At 43.0% G+C, this 17,614-nt stretch overlaps 1 protein-coding gene across 1 annotated transcript; it reads left to right on the forward strand.

The window, feature by feature from the left end:
- The first annotated feature begins 464 nt into the window (after positions 1-464).
- LOC120049454 (RELT-like protein 1) lies at positions 465-17,019 on the forward strand. The gene is made up of 3 exons (XM_038995719.1): positions 465-751; positions 8,328-8,549; positions 16,937-17,019. The coding sequence occupies exons 1-3, from the start codon at positions 718-720 to the stop codon at positions 17,017-17,019; spliced, it is 339 nt and encodes a 112-aa protein (XP_038851647.1). The 5' UTR covers positions 465-717.
- Positions 17,020-17,614: the final 595 nt, after the last annotated feature.

The following is a 17,614-nucleotide window of genomic DNA, read 5'->3' on the forward strand; positions in this document are numbered from 1 at the left end:
GCAACAACAAAAACAGGTGGGGCTCTGCACTTGCCCTGAATGATGGTTGCCACCGAAGGGGAATACATTAAGAGGCATAAAAACAATGCACACGATTAAGATAATATAAAACCTTTTAAAGTTTTCACTGTGGAAAATATATGGTAGCCTAACAAGCTAATAAACCACAGTCTATTACATTGGTCAATTCTATTTGGATGTAGGCCTACCACTATTATCCAAAATAATGCATATAAACTGTATTTGATTTAAAAAAAAAAAAAAATTAAGCTGGAATTGATACCCATTTTATTTCTGATTCCAGATCAGTTTTTCGCACAGACGTAGCGCTTGTTTAGAAGGTATGGTACAGCTTTAAGAAAAGGGGGTTCCTCCCGAACTCGGATACGAACTCGGAAATACAAACTCGATTCAGAAAAAAAGTCAAAAATGAACGCGCCTCCCTCGGTTTCCACTAATTACCACAGCCAAAGTCAACATTGACAATATCGTAAAAATGAATGAAAACAACAAATAGCTTTTTGATATTAATTTAAGGTTAGGTTTAAAATCACATTGTAAGAGAATTGTAGAAATAGGCGGGGTTTGTGGCTGTCGTGACGACCATATCCCTCCCTCCACAGACCCAGTCCACCTTGGTCGTAGTTGCCAGCGTCCAAACTAGGCTGCCACAAGCCGAAAACATCGACACACACCCGGGCAGTAGTAGTTTTGAGCATGGCTAATTCAACTGGGAACAGTGTCGTACCACGTAAGTTATCAACTTATTTACCTCCTGTTTTGGACCAACTCTCGCATCCGCCTGCTTAAATTAAATCAATGCAGACTCAGTGAACTTGTGATTTGAGAACTTGCAGAGAAATTAAGTTCCACCATAAGATACAGATCAATGTCATGTCCATGTACCGTGGCTACTTATAATTAATTCATAGTCGAGGTTTCTGTAAGGTGCGGCTGGGTGGACACTACACGACTTTCAAAATCCTAACATCGCTGAGCCTTTCAAATTAAACGACCGCCTCTCCGGTAGTATTTTTTTTTGTTTTTTGTAGCGCGCACACTAAACGATGTTACACTACAAGATTCTTCACAGACGATTCTCGATACCATACTGCGTCGGGAAAACAATTATTTGATTAAATGTTAGCGTAGTTACGAGCTGTGGCTCAAAGCAGCTTTACAAAGTCAGACATCCACGCGTACCATACAGTTAAAATCTAGCAAACATTTTGAATTGAATAACGTTTGTGCATTTAAGAACTGTAACGATTTGACACTTTTTTGTTGTTGTGTTGCTTTGGTTAAAAGCAAGTACAAAACTTATACTAGAAGACATCGCTCCAGGCTGGAGAGTCAACACATTCTGGCTGATGCCAAACAACGTCATCTCACTGGCTTCTGTGGCGAGCTCTCCTATTGGCTATTGCAGATCACCGTTCTCAAAACTTTTCGTGGCACAGTGTACGCTACAAAGATCATTGTGGTTATTTTGTGATGATAAAATCAAACATGTTTGAAAATATCGGGACGTCAGGGACTGCTCAAAGACGAAATCGGTAGCCCTCAGATTGCGTCTTTTACCCGCTCACGTTAAACGAGCGTCGGTGACGGCCGCGCGCCCCAAGTAGGGGATTTTTGTCTCTGGTTTCAAACTTGTCAGGGACAGCTAAATCGTTGACAAAATCGTTTAGTGTACATCCGGTTTAGTTGCAACAGAGTAGCTTTACATCAACCTGGTATTGGATAGCCTACAGCAACTTGGGACTCAGGTAACATAGTAAAGGAAAACCAGGGACCTACGAGTAAGTATGATACACTACATGATCAAAAGTATGTGGACACCTGCTTTTTGAACATCTCATTCCAAACTCATGGGCATTAATATGGAGTTGGTCCCCCCCTTTGCTGCTATTCCACTTTTCTAGGAAGGCTTTCCACTAGATGTTGGAACATTGCTACGAGGACTTGCTTTCATTCAGCCACAAGCGCATTAGGGAGGTCGAGCACTGATGTTGGATGATTAGGCATGGCTCGCAGTCGGCTTTCCAATTCATCCCAAAGGTGTTCGATGGGGTTGAGGTTAGGGCTCTGTGCAGACCAGTCAAGTTCTTCCACATCGATCTCAGCAAACCATTTCTGTATGGACCTCGCTTTGTGCAAGGGGGGCATTGTCATGCTGAAACAGGCAAGGGCCTTCTCCAAACTGTTGCCCCAAAGTTGGAAGCACAGAATCTAGAATGTCATTGTATGCTGTAGTGTTAAGATTTCCATTCACTGGAACTAAGGGGCCTAGGCAGAACCATAGAAACAGCCCCAGACTGTTATACCTCCTCCTCCAAACTTTACAGTTGGCACTATGAATTGGGGCAGATCGCGTTCTCCTGGCATCTGCCAAATCGAGATTTGTCTGTCAAACTGCCAGATGGTGAATTGTGATACATCACTCTAGACAAAGCGTTTCCACTGTTCCAATGGCAGTGAGCTTTATACCACTCAAGCTGACTCTTTGCATTGCGCATGGTGATCTTAGGCTGGTGTACAGCTGCTCGGCCATAGAAACCCATTTCCTTAAGGTGCTTAACACGACAATTTTTGTGCTTACGTTGCTTCCAGAGGCAGTTTAGAACTCTGTAGTGAGTGTTGCAACTGAGGACAGAGAATTTTTATGCGTTTTGGCACTCGTTGGTCCGGTTCTGTGAGCTTGTGTGGCCTACCACTAGACTTTTCCACTTCTCAATAACAGCACTTAGTTGACCGAGGCAGGGAAGAAATATGACAAACTTCCTTGTTGGAAAGGTGGCATCCTATGACGGTGACACATTGATCAGTCACTGAGCTCTTCAGTAAGGCCAATGTTTGACTATGGAGATTGCATGGCTGTGTGCTTGATTTTTACACACCTGTCAGCAATGGGTGTGGCTGAAATAGCCTAATCTACTTATTTGAAGGGGTGTCCACATACTTGTGTGTGTATATAGTTTCATTTTACATTTATGTATTAATTAACGGATGTCCATGTTACAAATTGTAATTCATACAATATGTTAGGCGAAGTGTTAGCTAACATGTTAAGTAGTTAAAATGTAGTAGGTAGTTAATTACCTAAAATGGTGAAGTTGTCCATGATGAGATTGTGTGTTTGAATCTTTTGGTTTGTTATATGCCCACCCATCCACCCTGACCAACCAAGTAACCTTTAGTCTTATTGTACGATTGGTATGCTAACATATCATACTCATTTAATCTCCCTGGGTTTTCGTCTACTATGTTACGTCTAGTCTGAGACCAGCCTGCCTACAGTGATGCAAAGTTTCATCACCAAAGTGGATACTTTTGCCAACAGCTATGTTGTTTTTGAATTTCCTGTGAGGCACATTGCATAGGCTGCCTAGCCTAGCCCTGTGTTTCTGTTGTGACCTTGTGCAAAATGTAAAACTGCAGCTACAATAGGCCTATCCTATCAAATCCTATCCTATCAAATCTAAATGTGTATTGTTGTAATTGAAAGGCGGTATGGGCAGTAAAGAGTGTAGGTGTAAACATGTGGCCTACTGTATGAAGATGAGGCATACACAGGCAGAATGACTTCTGCTGTCTGGTTAATTCATTTAAATTTAATGCCCAAACCGGTTTAAACGCTTCCATCATTTACAATGTGAAACGACAAGCATTAATTCCATTTGAGTGGAGGAAGACAGAGTTATTATGCCATTGACGTGCCAAGAAGAAGTCCTCAAAACACATGACTTTAGTTCCTGCTTTGGCTCTAAACTTTAGGCCCTCCTGTACAATAACATAGGATATGACCTTTGAGGATATGAGGCTCTGCTTCATCCTCCTCCGTGACTAACCCAGCTTTGTGACCATGCAGCTGTTGTCTGTCGCTCACAAAGGCCAAAACTTAATCCTCAGCCTCGTTTGATTAAACACAAACATTCAACACATGGGTTTTAAAATAAGCACGGGAGCATAGACATGCACGTGATTGTAAGATGTGTATCCCCCGTCTGTCCGTTCCTCTGCCTGGGTGCTCTGTGTAGGCGGGAGCTAGAAGGGAATCAAAGACAGCAGCTGAGTCTTGTTCCTAATTGGCAGGACACTCGTAACTCTCTCCGTTCTGTTTAGCAGTGGCTGTTACAGGGAGAGAGTTTTGACATGCATGAAATTCAGGGAACTCTCTGGACAATTAGGCACAAACTTAATCTAAAAACAGATACTTTCCCTAACGTTCTTTTGTGACATCAGACTAGCCTGATTATGCTCCAATGGTATTTATAGGATTCTGGTTCAGTGATAAGGCAGTGATAATACATTCTTTGACTAGTTATCTTTGTCTAAAATGTAATACAAGTAGTTGGACAGCCTCATGGAAAAAAAGAAAGACAACCACATCCTCTCATCTGTCCTCAGTGGAACCGTTCCACTTGACGCGTAGCAGGAAGCTCCATTTGCCTTCTAGATCCCGTTGAACAGTAGACTTACCCAGACACCTGTGTTGACATACAGCTACAATAAAAATAGTTCCATACACCTACAACATGTCTGTCTTAGTGAATGTCACCCGCTGGACAATAATGACTCGCATGCTCCGTGGTCCTTTTGATATAAACCTTCTTTAGGAACTGGATCTCTGTGCCATTTTAAGTTCCCCTTTTCCTCGCTTTTAATTAACCGATCAACTTTTGATATATTCTGGTATTGTTCAAATTGATGAGGATACTATGGGTATCCTCAATGGCTGAATGCTCCTACAACATAGTTTCAGACGTGGGGGGTGGGGGCGGCGTATTCCTTAGCTGTGTCACTATGTAGAGAACAGGGCCTAAGATATTCAACTTTCAGGGACATCCATAGAGGAAATGGCTACTCTTATTTACCCAGACCTACTCTCTCACACTCACTGGGTCCACATTGAACCTGGATATAGTGAAGGGAAGGGAAGGAGGGGGAAAATGGATGCTCTGGGACCTGCTGTTGTGGAGGTTAGAGAAGGATGACATGTTAGATGGAGGTAAGATGTTATCATAAAATATATTAAAAGGAGATGAGGTGAGGAAGCCTCTTTAGACTATTGAAATGCACCCCTAAACTGTCCATTCATTGTGTGTAGTTTAATCCAATCAGCCATTTTATGTGTAAAGTGAGGGATGGGGCAGGAGAAATGTAACCATTCTCAAATTAATACACCGCGATATGGATGCAAGTGTAACAGTATAACTTTAGTACGTCCCCTCGCCCCGACCTCGGGCGCGAACCAGGGACCCTCTGCACACATCAACAACGGTCGCCCACGAAGCATAGTTACCCATCGCTCCACAAAGGCCGCGGCCCTTGCAGAGCAAGGGGCAACCCTACTTCTAGGTTTCAGAGCAAGTGACGTAACTGATTGAAATGCTACTAGCGCGTACCCGCTAACTAGCTAGCCATTTCACATCCGTTACACTCACCCCCCTTTCAACCTCCTCCTTTTCCGCAGCAACCAGTGATCCGGGTCAACAGCATCAATGTAACAGTATAACTTTACGTCGTCCCCTCGCCCCGACCTCGGGCGCGAACCAGGGACCCTCTGCACACATCAACAACGGTCGCCCACGAAGCATAGTTACCCATCGCTCCACAAAGGCCGCGGCCCTTGCAGAGCAAGGTGCAACCCTACTTCTAGGTTTCAGAGCAAGTGACGTAACTGATTGAAATGCTACTAGCGCGTACCCGCTAACTAGCTAGCCATTTCACATCCGTTACACAAGGACTGACCATCCATGATATAACAAATTATAGTTGTAACTAGGTTTTGAGGCTATACAGTGTTTGTCAACAAAATATATGTAAATAAACATTGGAGTAAAATAGGCTTATATTTTGGGTTCTGATGTGGTACGACAGACATCCATATCTTGACCCCCCCCCCCCCCCCACTGGATCTGTTGGCAGATAACTGAGATGGATACTCTAAGGGTCTATTGGGGGTCGTGACCCCGGGTTAAGGCATGTGTCACGAACCGGCTCGTAGCCCGTAACAAAGAGGGAGACAGCGCGGAGATGGAGAAATAACTTTATTTAATAAATATATTTGTTAACTATATCCAGGTAACAATGTAGTGTGAGTGCCAGAACAAACAAAACACAAAGACGCCCCCAAAAGGCCACAACCAAACAACCAACAGTATGCCTGCGTGGAGAGTCTCCTCTGTATTGGGGGGGGGGGGAAGAGGTGTATTTGTGTCCCATTTCACGGACGACCCTCGCAGCTCCGCCCACTGACATCCTATGAAGGAGAACAGAGAGAAAGAACTCGTCAGACAGTGGTCAGTGGTGTTCAGAGTAGACCACAGTCAGATCCATCATGCTTCAGGGGAGAGGGACAATGGGGGGGAAGAAACACAAAGACATACACACCCACTGAGAGTGGTATGTTTGTACATCGTACAGTCACATGTAGACACCATCACATAACACACACACACACACACACACACAGTCACTAGACACGCTCTCACTCCCTCTCACACAGACGGGATACACACAGGAGGAAACACAATGACCCGATTGTCTGCTTCATGTGGCACTGGGTGGAATGTCTCACGTGGGAAACGTCAGGAGAAGACGGGGGAAGATACGCACTGTAACCTTTGACCCCCCCCCCCCCATATCTTTCCCTCCTGTGAGCCAGAGTCTGTCAGGAATATGTGACAGTGGGGTCTGAAATTGACACCCTTGATTTAAGGGTATGATCTTTGACCCACTAACTTTCTCACTCATTATTTATGATTAATTCAGGATTATCTGTAACTATGGTAACATTCACATGAAGGTAGAAATGTTTAGAAACATATTCTATTCTTATTTACAATAAAAGTGACTCCAAAATGACACAATACATTATTTAGCATTCATTTCTATTGGGCACAAAATAATCTGAAACAATCATTGCGCACTAGGAATGTGGGACCAAACAATCACCAGTTATTTCAGCTCTGTGAACATGGAACCAAGCTAAAGGTTTTTGTGGGGGGGCACCTTGTGGTTTTGGCCTCAGTCACAGAGGAAGTGGAAAGATTTCCCCAAACTAAAGAGACCTTGCTGTGTGTGTGTGTGTGTCACTCCATTCCTGATGGCACAGGGATGGCCGGCCCCCGTCCAATCAACGGCCCTTAAAGACCTGATAAACAAGCCTACCAACTGTCCTGATAAACAAGTCTACCAACTGGCCTGATAAACACTGCCTTCACCACAGTCCTGCTCTGTGTCTTGCAGATCTCCCTCTTTCTGCTTCCCTCGTTCTCTCCAATGAAAACTTTCCCAGAGAGAGTATGTTGAGGGAAAGAACAATGGAGCGAGAGACGAGGAGGGAGAGCTGGAAAATTACCGGGATTACAGCCTCCTTGGAGTCAGCAGTCTCCCTGGTGATACTGACATTCTGTCTCTGTCTTTCTCCCTCCTCTCTTGGCCATTAAAGGGCTGTCGGCGGACATGAAAGCCCGCCGCGCTGGGGAGAGAAATATGGGACAGCACTTTTTTTATCCAGCGAGCGAGGAAACATGAAAGCACTGTCAACTTTCATTATCACTTGAGTGACCGTTGAGTTCAGTTCTGACTAGAGCTTAAATCCTCCCTTTGCTGACTAGTAGGAATATCTGGTGCAACTCAGAGTATGAGTCAAAATGTGACATGTTATCAGTGGTGACTAGGTAGTAAATTGAATGATGACTAATGGAGTGTCTTGTGGTTACCACACATGTATTATCCATTTTGTTCATCTCTTGTCAATATTTAAATGTCTTATTTTTCCATCTTCCTTTCCTTCTCTTATCCCCCTTTTTCTTCTCATCTGGTATGGTTTTATATTGTTACTGTCCTTTTGACATAAACCTACTTTAGGAAGGGTACTCTCTGTACCATTTCGAGTTCCCCCTTCCTCACTTTTCAGTAACTGATCAACTTTGATATAATCTGGTATTGTTTTATTGTTACTGTTCCTGAATGGAAAAACTGACAAATTGATGAGGATACTATGGGTTTCCTCAATGATTGTTTTCTCCTAGAACATAGTTTGAGGCGTGTGTGTGGCGTATTCCTTAGCTGTGTCACTATGTAGAGACCAGGGCTTATGATATTCAACTTTCAGGGACATCCATAGAGTAAATGGCTACTCTTATTTACCAAGACATACTCTCTCACACTCACTGGGCCCACATTGAACCATCATAATCTCCTCACATTTTTCTCTCATCCCACCCTTTTTCTCTCTCTCATCACCTCTATCCATATCCCCTTTTTCAATCTCTCCCTTCCATCTACCACCTGTCCTCCCCCTGTCTGCTTTCTAGCGGGTCAGACAGCGGGGGGAGGCAGCCGTGCAGGAGACGACCATGTGAACCCAGAATACATAGCCTTCGTCCTGGTGCCGGTCTTCTTCCTCCTGGGTCTCCTGGGGGTCTTGGTGTGTCACGTCCTGAAGAGGAAGGGTTACCGCTGCACCACCGAAGCTGAGGATGAGGAGGCGGCCCGGGTAGCAGAGGCGGAAAAGAAGGAACTGGAGATGTGTACAGGTGAGAGATTTTATATTTTCTCATTTAGGGGTTCATATGCCAACCGGGATTTGAAACTTAATGGGTCATGTTCCTCTGTACACAATAACTCTTCACTTGTTAACTGACGGGACATTTCGGACAAATTTGGTTCTCTATGCTATTGTTCTGGCTGTTGCTGTAGTCAGTCATGACTTGAGTAGGGAGTTATGCATTGAGGCGGGGTGCCTTTTTCATTTTATTTTTAAAGCCTCTTAGGTCTACTGAAGGCCCAAGGTCTATTGGGAGAAACCTTGGTGAAGACTATTCGGGTTGGATGTTCCTTGTAAACACTTTCACTACTCCGACATAGAACCTTATTGTTGAGTGTTTTTAGATTTCCTGAGCGACCAAGATATACGGTACAGAGCGTTTCGTTTGTCTCGAAAGATAATCAAGATGTCGCAATAGTTTCTCAACAATTGTGAACGTTGTCATTCTGTTAACTGGCAACGTTTCCTGCCACTGGTTTAATCTTCACTCCTCTGGTCAATACCATTAGGTGGAGGGGGGATTCTATCATTCATGTCATAGAACTACGAGTTAGAGCATGGAAGTGAGGTCTGGGTCATCAAGCCAATACTCCCACCTACTCCAATAGTAATGGACCATTCCAGTGTTATTACTGTATGACTGCATATGAGAAGGAATGGTACTTTGTATAACCAAGTGAATGTGCAATGTTTAAATGTTTTTATTTAACTAGGCAAGTCAGTTAAGAACAAATTATTATTTTACAATGACGGCCCTCCCCTGGACGATGCTGGGCCAATTGTGCGCCGCCTTACGGGACTCCCGATCACGGCCGGTTGTGATACAGCCCGGGATCGAACCAATGTCTGTAGTGACGCCTCTAGTACTTAGATGCAGTGCCTTGAACCGCTGCGCAACTCGGGAGCCCGTCAACATGTCCTGGCGTGGACCGAGACGATGAAAGTGAGAAAAAGTATGCACCCTCACCACTACCTCAAGTTTAGACTTTAAGGCTCTGGAATTGTGTGGTTCCTGAGTTACAACACCACCACGTGGAGGGGAAATACACCTGAGCTCCATAGAAGACGATCTAATGTTATTGGTCACATACACGTGTTTAGCAGATGTCATTGGTCACATACACGTGTTTAGCAGATGTCATTGGTCACATACACGTGTTTAGCAGATGTCATTGGTCACATACACGTGTTTAGCAGATGTCATTGTGGGTGTAGAGGAATGCTTGTGTTTCTAGCTTCAACAGTGCAGTAATATCTAACAATACACACAATCTAAAGGAATGGAATATATAAATATTTGGACTAGAAATGTCAGAGCAGCATAAACTAAGATACAGCATATACATGAGATGAGTAATGCAAAATATGTCAACATTAAAAGTGACTAATGTTCCAAATATTAGTGGCCAGTGGTTTCAAGTCTGTGTATATAGGGCAGCAGCCTCTGTGCTAGTGATGGCTATTTAACAGTCTGATGGCCTTCAGATAGAAGCTGTTTTTCAGTCTCTCGGTCCCAGCTTTGTGATGCACTTGTACTGACCTCGCCTTCTGGATGGTAAAGGGGTGAACAGACAGTGGCTCACATGGTGGTTGTCCTCGATGATCTTTTTTAGCCTTCCTGTGACATCGGGTGTAGCAGCCTCTGCTAGTATGAAAGAATGAGTGTTCTCTCTCTCTCACCTGTTCTTTCGGTCTCTACCACTTACTAAAGCCATTGACATAGAGCTGCATGCCCGGTCTTTCCTAAAGGAAGGTTGAGACTGCAGTCTTTGTAAAGGGTTAAGGTAATTTTCTTTCCACTCTAACCTACAGAATGGGGAGGTTCTGTCTAACAGGACTATGGCATTCCCATTCGAGGTTGGGCCTTTACTGTGCTGTCTGCAGGGCATAACATCAACACCCGCTACTTGCGGGTAGATTTAGGTATTGGCGGGTAAGAATGTCCATTGGCTGGTGGTCAATTTGCAACAGTGCGAGCATTACATTCGCGAATTAAAAAAAGTCAAGTATGAGAACATGTTTGGGTTAGAATCATGCAGCTGTTATTAAAGTATTTCTGCTGTTTTGTTCCATAGCTGCGAATTGCACAAAGAAAGACGAAGTATATAACCCACCCTACGCAGCAACACTGCTTGGCAGGGGATCTGTGCGCACTGAGTGACGCGCGATATAGATTCATTTTTTGGAGGCGTTGATCAAGTTTCCTCGAACGTCTACAAAGTGAGACTTTCGCTAAAGTGTTTCTTGTCCATTTGCATTGCTTTGTTCACAAGCTCGGTTTTTCAACGTTAGTTTGAGTCTGCTGCTTCAACTTGATAGTGAAGAGACGCCCTAGTCAGATCCTAAATCTCTCAGACACACGTGACAGAACTCGAGTGGCCCTGTTACCGCGGTAACCTCCCGCCCTTAAAGGGGCAGCAGAACATTTTGTCTCGTCTCTATTATGGTTAAAATACTCGAGTCACAAAACATTTTATGAAATTGAGCAATATTACTTCCTACTAATACTTCTTGTTTTAGAAACATTACCAAGCATGCTCATATTTTTTGTTGATGCAATTATGGTGAAACAATATTTTGGCTGGGAAAACATCTGAGTGGCTGGTAGATTCATTTTTTAAAATCTACCTGCTACAGTAGTGGCTGGTGGACCAAAATGTACATTTTAGCCACGGACTGTCTGAAACCTCTAGTCCCTCCAGGCCCAACCCCTTCCACATTGTTTAGAGACAAAAGAGTTGGAAAGAACCCTGTTTATTTTACACTCCACTTCCTGGTTCAATTCTGAGTCAACCAGGGTTAGAGAAGGAAAGGGGGGGGTTTACTGTAGATGGGTTTAGAGGGGAATGGGGGAGGGTTACTGGAGAGGGGAATGGGGGGGAAAGGGGGGTCACTGTAGATGGGTTAGGGGAGGAAAAGGCAATTTTTTAAAGTGTTTCACAGCGTGAAATATTGATAATATACGTTAATCATTTAATCTAAGGGCTGGGTTTTGTTCAGTTGCGCACAACGTGGCAAAACCTTTTGCAATGGGAAATCAAAATCTGTGTTCTTCCAATTGGACAAGTTTAGCAACTACCTCCCTGTTTCAACAGAACCTGCCACAGCAATGTGTACTGTTTAATGATGTAGCAGCTGTCCATATGTAACAGTATAACTTTAGTCCGTCCCCTCGCCCGACCCGGGCGCGAACCAGGGACCTTCTGCACACATCAACAACTGACACCCACGAAGCGTCGTTACCCATCGCTCCACACCACTCCGCGGCCCTTGCAGAGCAAGGGGAACCGCTACTTTAAGGCCTCAAAGCGAGTGACGTAACCGATTGAAACGCTATTAGCGCGCACCACCGCTAACTAGCTAGCCATTTCACATCCGTTACACATATACCTTGAGTGTCTTATCTTGAACACAGGAAGTATAGCTCATTCCCCCCCCAACATCAGACACCCCCTAACGTCAGACACTCTCTGGTGGTTGGAGGATTAAATTACCTCGAGCTCTACATTTTAAATGGCCTGGAAAATAACAGTACGTTTTGAGACTGAAGACACCGTTTTTCATTGTAGTTTATGTAAGTTAGGCTTTGAGAGTAAAAAAAAAGTTGTTTGAGTTTTTTTTTAATAGGTTTTGGAAACTTAATTTACATAAACTGCAATGAATGAAATATATACACACACACACACACAAAGTTGGAAGTTTACATACACCTTAGCCAAATACAGTTAAACTCAGTTTTTCACAATTCCTGACATTTAATCCTAGTAAAAATTCCTTGGATCACCACTTTATTTAACGAATGTGAAATGTCAGAATAGTAGAGAATTATTTATTTCAGCTTTTATTTCTTTCATCACATTCACAGTGGGTCAGAAGTTCACATACTCAATTAGTATTTGGTAGCATTGTCTTTAAATTGTTTAACGTGGGTCAAACGTTTCGAGTAGCCTTCCACAAGCTTCCCACAATAAGTTGGGTGATTTTTCCTCCTGACAGTGCTGGTGTAACTGAGTCAGGTTTGTAGGCCTCCTTGCTTGCACACGCTTTTTTAGTTCACCCCACAAATTTTCTATGGGATTGAGGTCAGGGCTTTGTGATGACCACTCCAATACCTTGACTTTGTTGTCCTTAAGCCATTTTGCCACAACTTTGGAAGTATGCTTTTTGCCACGCCCATTTGGAAGACCCATTTGCGACCAAGCTTTAACTTCCTGACTACTGTCTGGAGATGTTGCTTCAATATATCCACATAATGTTCCTTCCTCATGACGCCATCTATTTTGTGAAGTGCACCAGGCCCTCCTGCAGCAAAGGACCCCCACATGATGCTGCCACCCCTGTGCTTCACGTTTGGGATGGTGTTCTTTGGCTTGCAAGCCTCCCCCTTTTTTCCTCCAAACGTAACGATGGTCATTATGGCCAAACAGCTCTATTTTTGTTTCATCAGACCAGAGGACATTTCTCCAAAAAGTACAATCTTTGTCCCCATGTGCAGTTGCAAACCGTACTCTAGCTTTTTTATGGCGGTTTTGAAGCAGTGGCTTCCTCCTTGCTGAGCGGCCTTTCAGGTTATGTCGATATAGAACTTGTTTTACTGTGGATATAGATACGTTTGTACCTGTTTCCTCCAGCATCTTTACAAGGTCCTTTGCTGTTGTTTTGGGATTGATTTGCACTTTTCGCACCAAAGTACGTTCCTCTCTAGGAGACAGAACGCGTCTCCTTCCTGAGCGGTATGACGGCTGCGTAGTCCCATGGTGTTTATACTTGCGTGCTATTGTTTGTACAGATAAACGTGGTACCTTCAGGCGTTTGGAAATTGCTCCCAAGGATGAACCAGACTTGTGGAGGCCTACAATTTATTTTTCTGAGGTCTTGACTGATTTTTCCGTGATGTCAAGCAGAGGCACTGAGTTTGAAGGTAGGCCTTGAAATACATCCACAGGTACACCTCCAATTGACTCAAATGATGTCAATTAGCCTATCAGAAGCTTCTAAAGCCATGTTGTTAGATGACACTACAGTGGTAGGCTTGATTACCAACAACAACGAGACGGCCTACAGGGAGGAGGTGAGGGCCCTCGGAGTGTGGTGTCAGGAAAATAACCTTTCACTCAACGTCAACAAAACAAAGGAGATGATCGTGAACTTCAGGAAACAGCAGAGGGAGCACCCCCCTATCCACATCGACGGGACAGTAGTGGAGAAGGTGGAAAGTTTTTAAGTTCCTCAGCGTACACATCACGGACAAACTGATATGGTCCACCCACACAGACGGCGTGGTGAAGAAGGCGCAGCAGCGCAACAGTGCGTCTTCAACCTCAGGAGGCTGAAGAAGTTTGGTTGTCACCAAAAACACTCACAAACCTTTACAGATGCACAATCGAGAGCATCCTGTCGGGCTGTATCACCGCCTGGTACGGCAACTGCTCTGCCCACAACCGTAAGGCTCTCCAGAGGGTAGTGAGGTCTGCACAACGCATCACCGGGGGTAAACTACCTGCCATCCAGGACACCTACACCACCCAATGTCACAGGAAGGCCATAAAGATCATCAAGGACAACAACCACCCGAGCCACTGCCTGTTCACCCCGCTATCATCCAGAAGGCGAGGTCAGTACAGGTGCATCAAGTCAGGGACCGAGAGACTGAAAAACAGCTTCTATCTCAAGGCCATCAGACTGTTAAACAGCCATCACTAACATTCAGTGGTTTCTGCCAACATACTGACTCAAATCTCTAGCCACTTTAATAATTAACAATTGGATGTAATAAATGTGTCACTTTATATGATGTTTACATACGCTACTCATCTCATATGTTTATACTGTACTCTATACCATCTGCTGCATCATGCCTATGCCGTTCGGCCATCGCTCATCTATATATTTATATGTACATATTCTTATTAATTCCTTTACACTTGTGTGTAAAAGGTAGTTGTTGTGAAATTGTTAGATTACTTGTTAGATATTACTACATGGTCGGAACAGGCATTTCGCTACACTCACATTAACATCTGCTAACCATGTGTATGTGACCAGTAACATTTGATTTGATTAAATCCATGACATAATTTTCTGGAATTGTCCAAGCTGTTTAAAGACAAAGTCAACTTAGTGTATGTAAACTTCTCACCCACTGGAATTGTGATACAGTGAAATAAACAATTATTGGAAAAATGACTTGTGTCATGCGCAAAGTAGATGCCCTAACTGACTTGCCAAAACTATAGTTTGTTAACAAGACATTTGTGGAGTGGTTGAAAAATGAGTTTTAATGACTCCATCCTAAGTGTATGTAAACTTCTGACTTCAACTGTATACACACACATTTTGTGGGACACGCTGTATATTGTACAATTTGACTGCATGACAGACCACATAATTTACTATCCATCTTTTAACCTACATTTTTCATACTCAATTAGATTTTAGTATTACACTTATCACTTTCTCACAAGATTTATTAATCATATTTTTACGACAGCAATAATCACAAAACATGGATGGCTTGATCACAAGATAACACTGAAGGTAATATATTACTTAAATGCTGTTGAATATGCCGATAATGCGAGGTGCTACATTACCTTCCTCTGGGTCACCCAGGCAACAGACCTTCCTCTGGGTCACCCAGGCAACAGACCTTCCTCTGGGTCACCCAGGCAACAGACCTTCCACTGGGTCACCCAGGCAACAGACCTTCCACGCAAAACAAAGACAGGCTAGTAGCCCATCTACCAGAGTGTCATTTATCCTTTAAGCCCCATTCAATCCTAAGGCTTATCCTCAGGTATCAGATATGTATATCTCACGGACTCATGGAACAGTTGGACAGGAAGGTTATGGCTCTTGAGAGGGGTGTGTGTGTATGCATAGGTGTACAGTGTGTATCTACTGTGTAGGTGTGTGTGTACACTGTGTGCGTTGTGTAGACAGCCCTCATCTGTTACTTCTGCTCCAGTTTACTACAACAATACCAATTGGCCTTGCTATGGTGTTATAAGGAATGTCCTAAATATGAGGAACTTAATATACCATGTGTAGGGCTGGTCGGTATACCGCATTTTACCATATACCGGTATTGATGCACGGACCGGTTTGGGTTTTTACTTTACTTTCTATACCGGTATTTGAATGTTTGGTTTGTTAAAAGTGATACGCAGTGTGTAACGTCTCTCGCGCGCTCTCTCATATATATATATGCATGCCACTTTCCACACCGACCTAGCCCCGCCCCCTGTTTCTCAAAGAGCGCATTAGATGGTCCTCAACTACGAAACACTTGTATTCCGTCTACATGGTAACATGGTAACATTGTAACATTGCTGACATCAACAATGCCGTTTTCACTTTGCTTCTTAATGTAAATCCACCATCATTCTATAATTACACTAGTTTGGAAATGGCTAGTTTATTTTCTTAGCAAGTTGGGCCTAAATCTTGTTAGCTGCTAATGCTAATCGCTAGCTAATAAATGTAATTCACTATACAGCCTTATAATACCAAGGATGGTATAGACCTAAAATCAGCATGTTTGTTCCACAGTATCTTCTAAATCAAAGAGGAATACACAAAGCAAAATATGTTAGCTACATGAAGTAGCTATGAGAATTAAATGTAGCCAAAGATTATAGGGTCCCCTAGAAAACACTTATCAACACTTTGGTTCCTACCCTTCACACTAACTCGTCCCTGGGATTTTCATTCCTTGTCATGTCAAGCACTGTATTCAAAGTGCACACTTTTCTAATATATTTTTACGAATATATTCTAATTTTAGAATAATCATTCTATTTCCATGATTCCAACAGTTCACCGAAGTGTTTTGCTCTAAATCGCAAGTCAAATCGCAATTGCAACATTTGGTTAAAAATAACTCCTAGATTATTTGCCCATATTATGCAGCTCTATGTGGCAGTGTGGAAATAATCTCAAATGAGTGCAGGAAATGCAGAAATTGATAAAATGATTTTGGGTTGAATTTAACAGTATAAAACAATCAGAATGGATAAAGACTCATTTAAAATCACTTAATGTATGTGTTGCCACCCTAGGGATCACTCACTACTCATAAAGCAAATTTAGAACTTGTATTATTCAAAAACAAATTACAGTCCAATTTTGATATCCAATATGATATTTTGGCCATATCGCCCAGCCCTAACTGTGTGTGTTGTGACAGACCCACAGTGTATTACATAAATGCCCTATGATGATGAAACATCTGTCTGGTCAGGTACCTTTTCATCTCTGGTAGCATGTTTGCCTTTCTGATGAATGTTAGGGAAAGCCTTTTCATGTCGACGATGACTAATGTGTTCCAGTGTTTTATTGAGCTCTTTTTTTTTGTAAATGTGTGTTTCTCTACAGAGCTGAACGACACCTACAGCGAGGGCAACAACGACACCGTGGGACAGATTGTTCATTACATCATGCAGAATGAAGGTAACTAGGCAACAATATAGTAACCACTGAGTGTTTATGGATAGTGGATAACTCTGTCTCCTCCCTCCTGACAACAATACTATAACTAGTGTCTATATACCACTCTACTGTCTCCTACTGACAACAATACTATAACTAGTGTCTATATACCACTCTACTGTCTCCTCCTGACAACAATACTATAACTAGTGTCTATATACCACTCTACTGTCTCCTCCTGACAACATACTATAACTATTGTCTATATACCACTCTACTGTCTCCTCCTGACAACAATACTATAACTAGTGTCTATATACCACTCTACTGTCTCCTCCTGACAACATACTATAACTAGTGTCTATATACCACTCTACTGTCTCCTACTGACAACAATACTATAACTAGTGTCTATATACCACTCTACTGTCTCCTCTGACAACAATACTATAACTAGTGTCTATTAACCACTCTACTGCTCCTCCTGACAACAATACTATAACTAGTGTCTATATACCACTCTACTGTCTCCTCCTGACAACAATACTATAACTAGTGTCTATATACACTCTACTGTCTCCTCCTGACAACAATACTATAACTAGTGTCTATATACGCACGTAT

The sequence above is a fragment of the Salvelinus namaycush genome, chromosome 6 (assembly GCF_016432855.1).
Source record: "Salvelinus namaycush isolate Seneca chromosome 6, SaNama_1.0, whole genome shotgun sequence".
In the NCBI taxonomy this organism is placed as follows: Eukaryota; Metazoa; Chordata; class Actinopteri; order Salmoniformes; family Salmonidae; genus Salvelinus; species Salvelinus namaycush.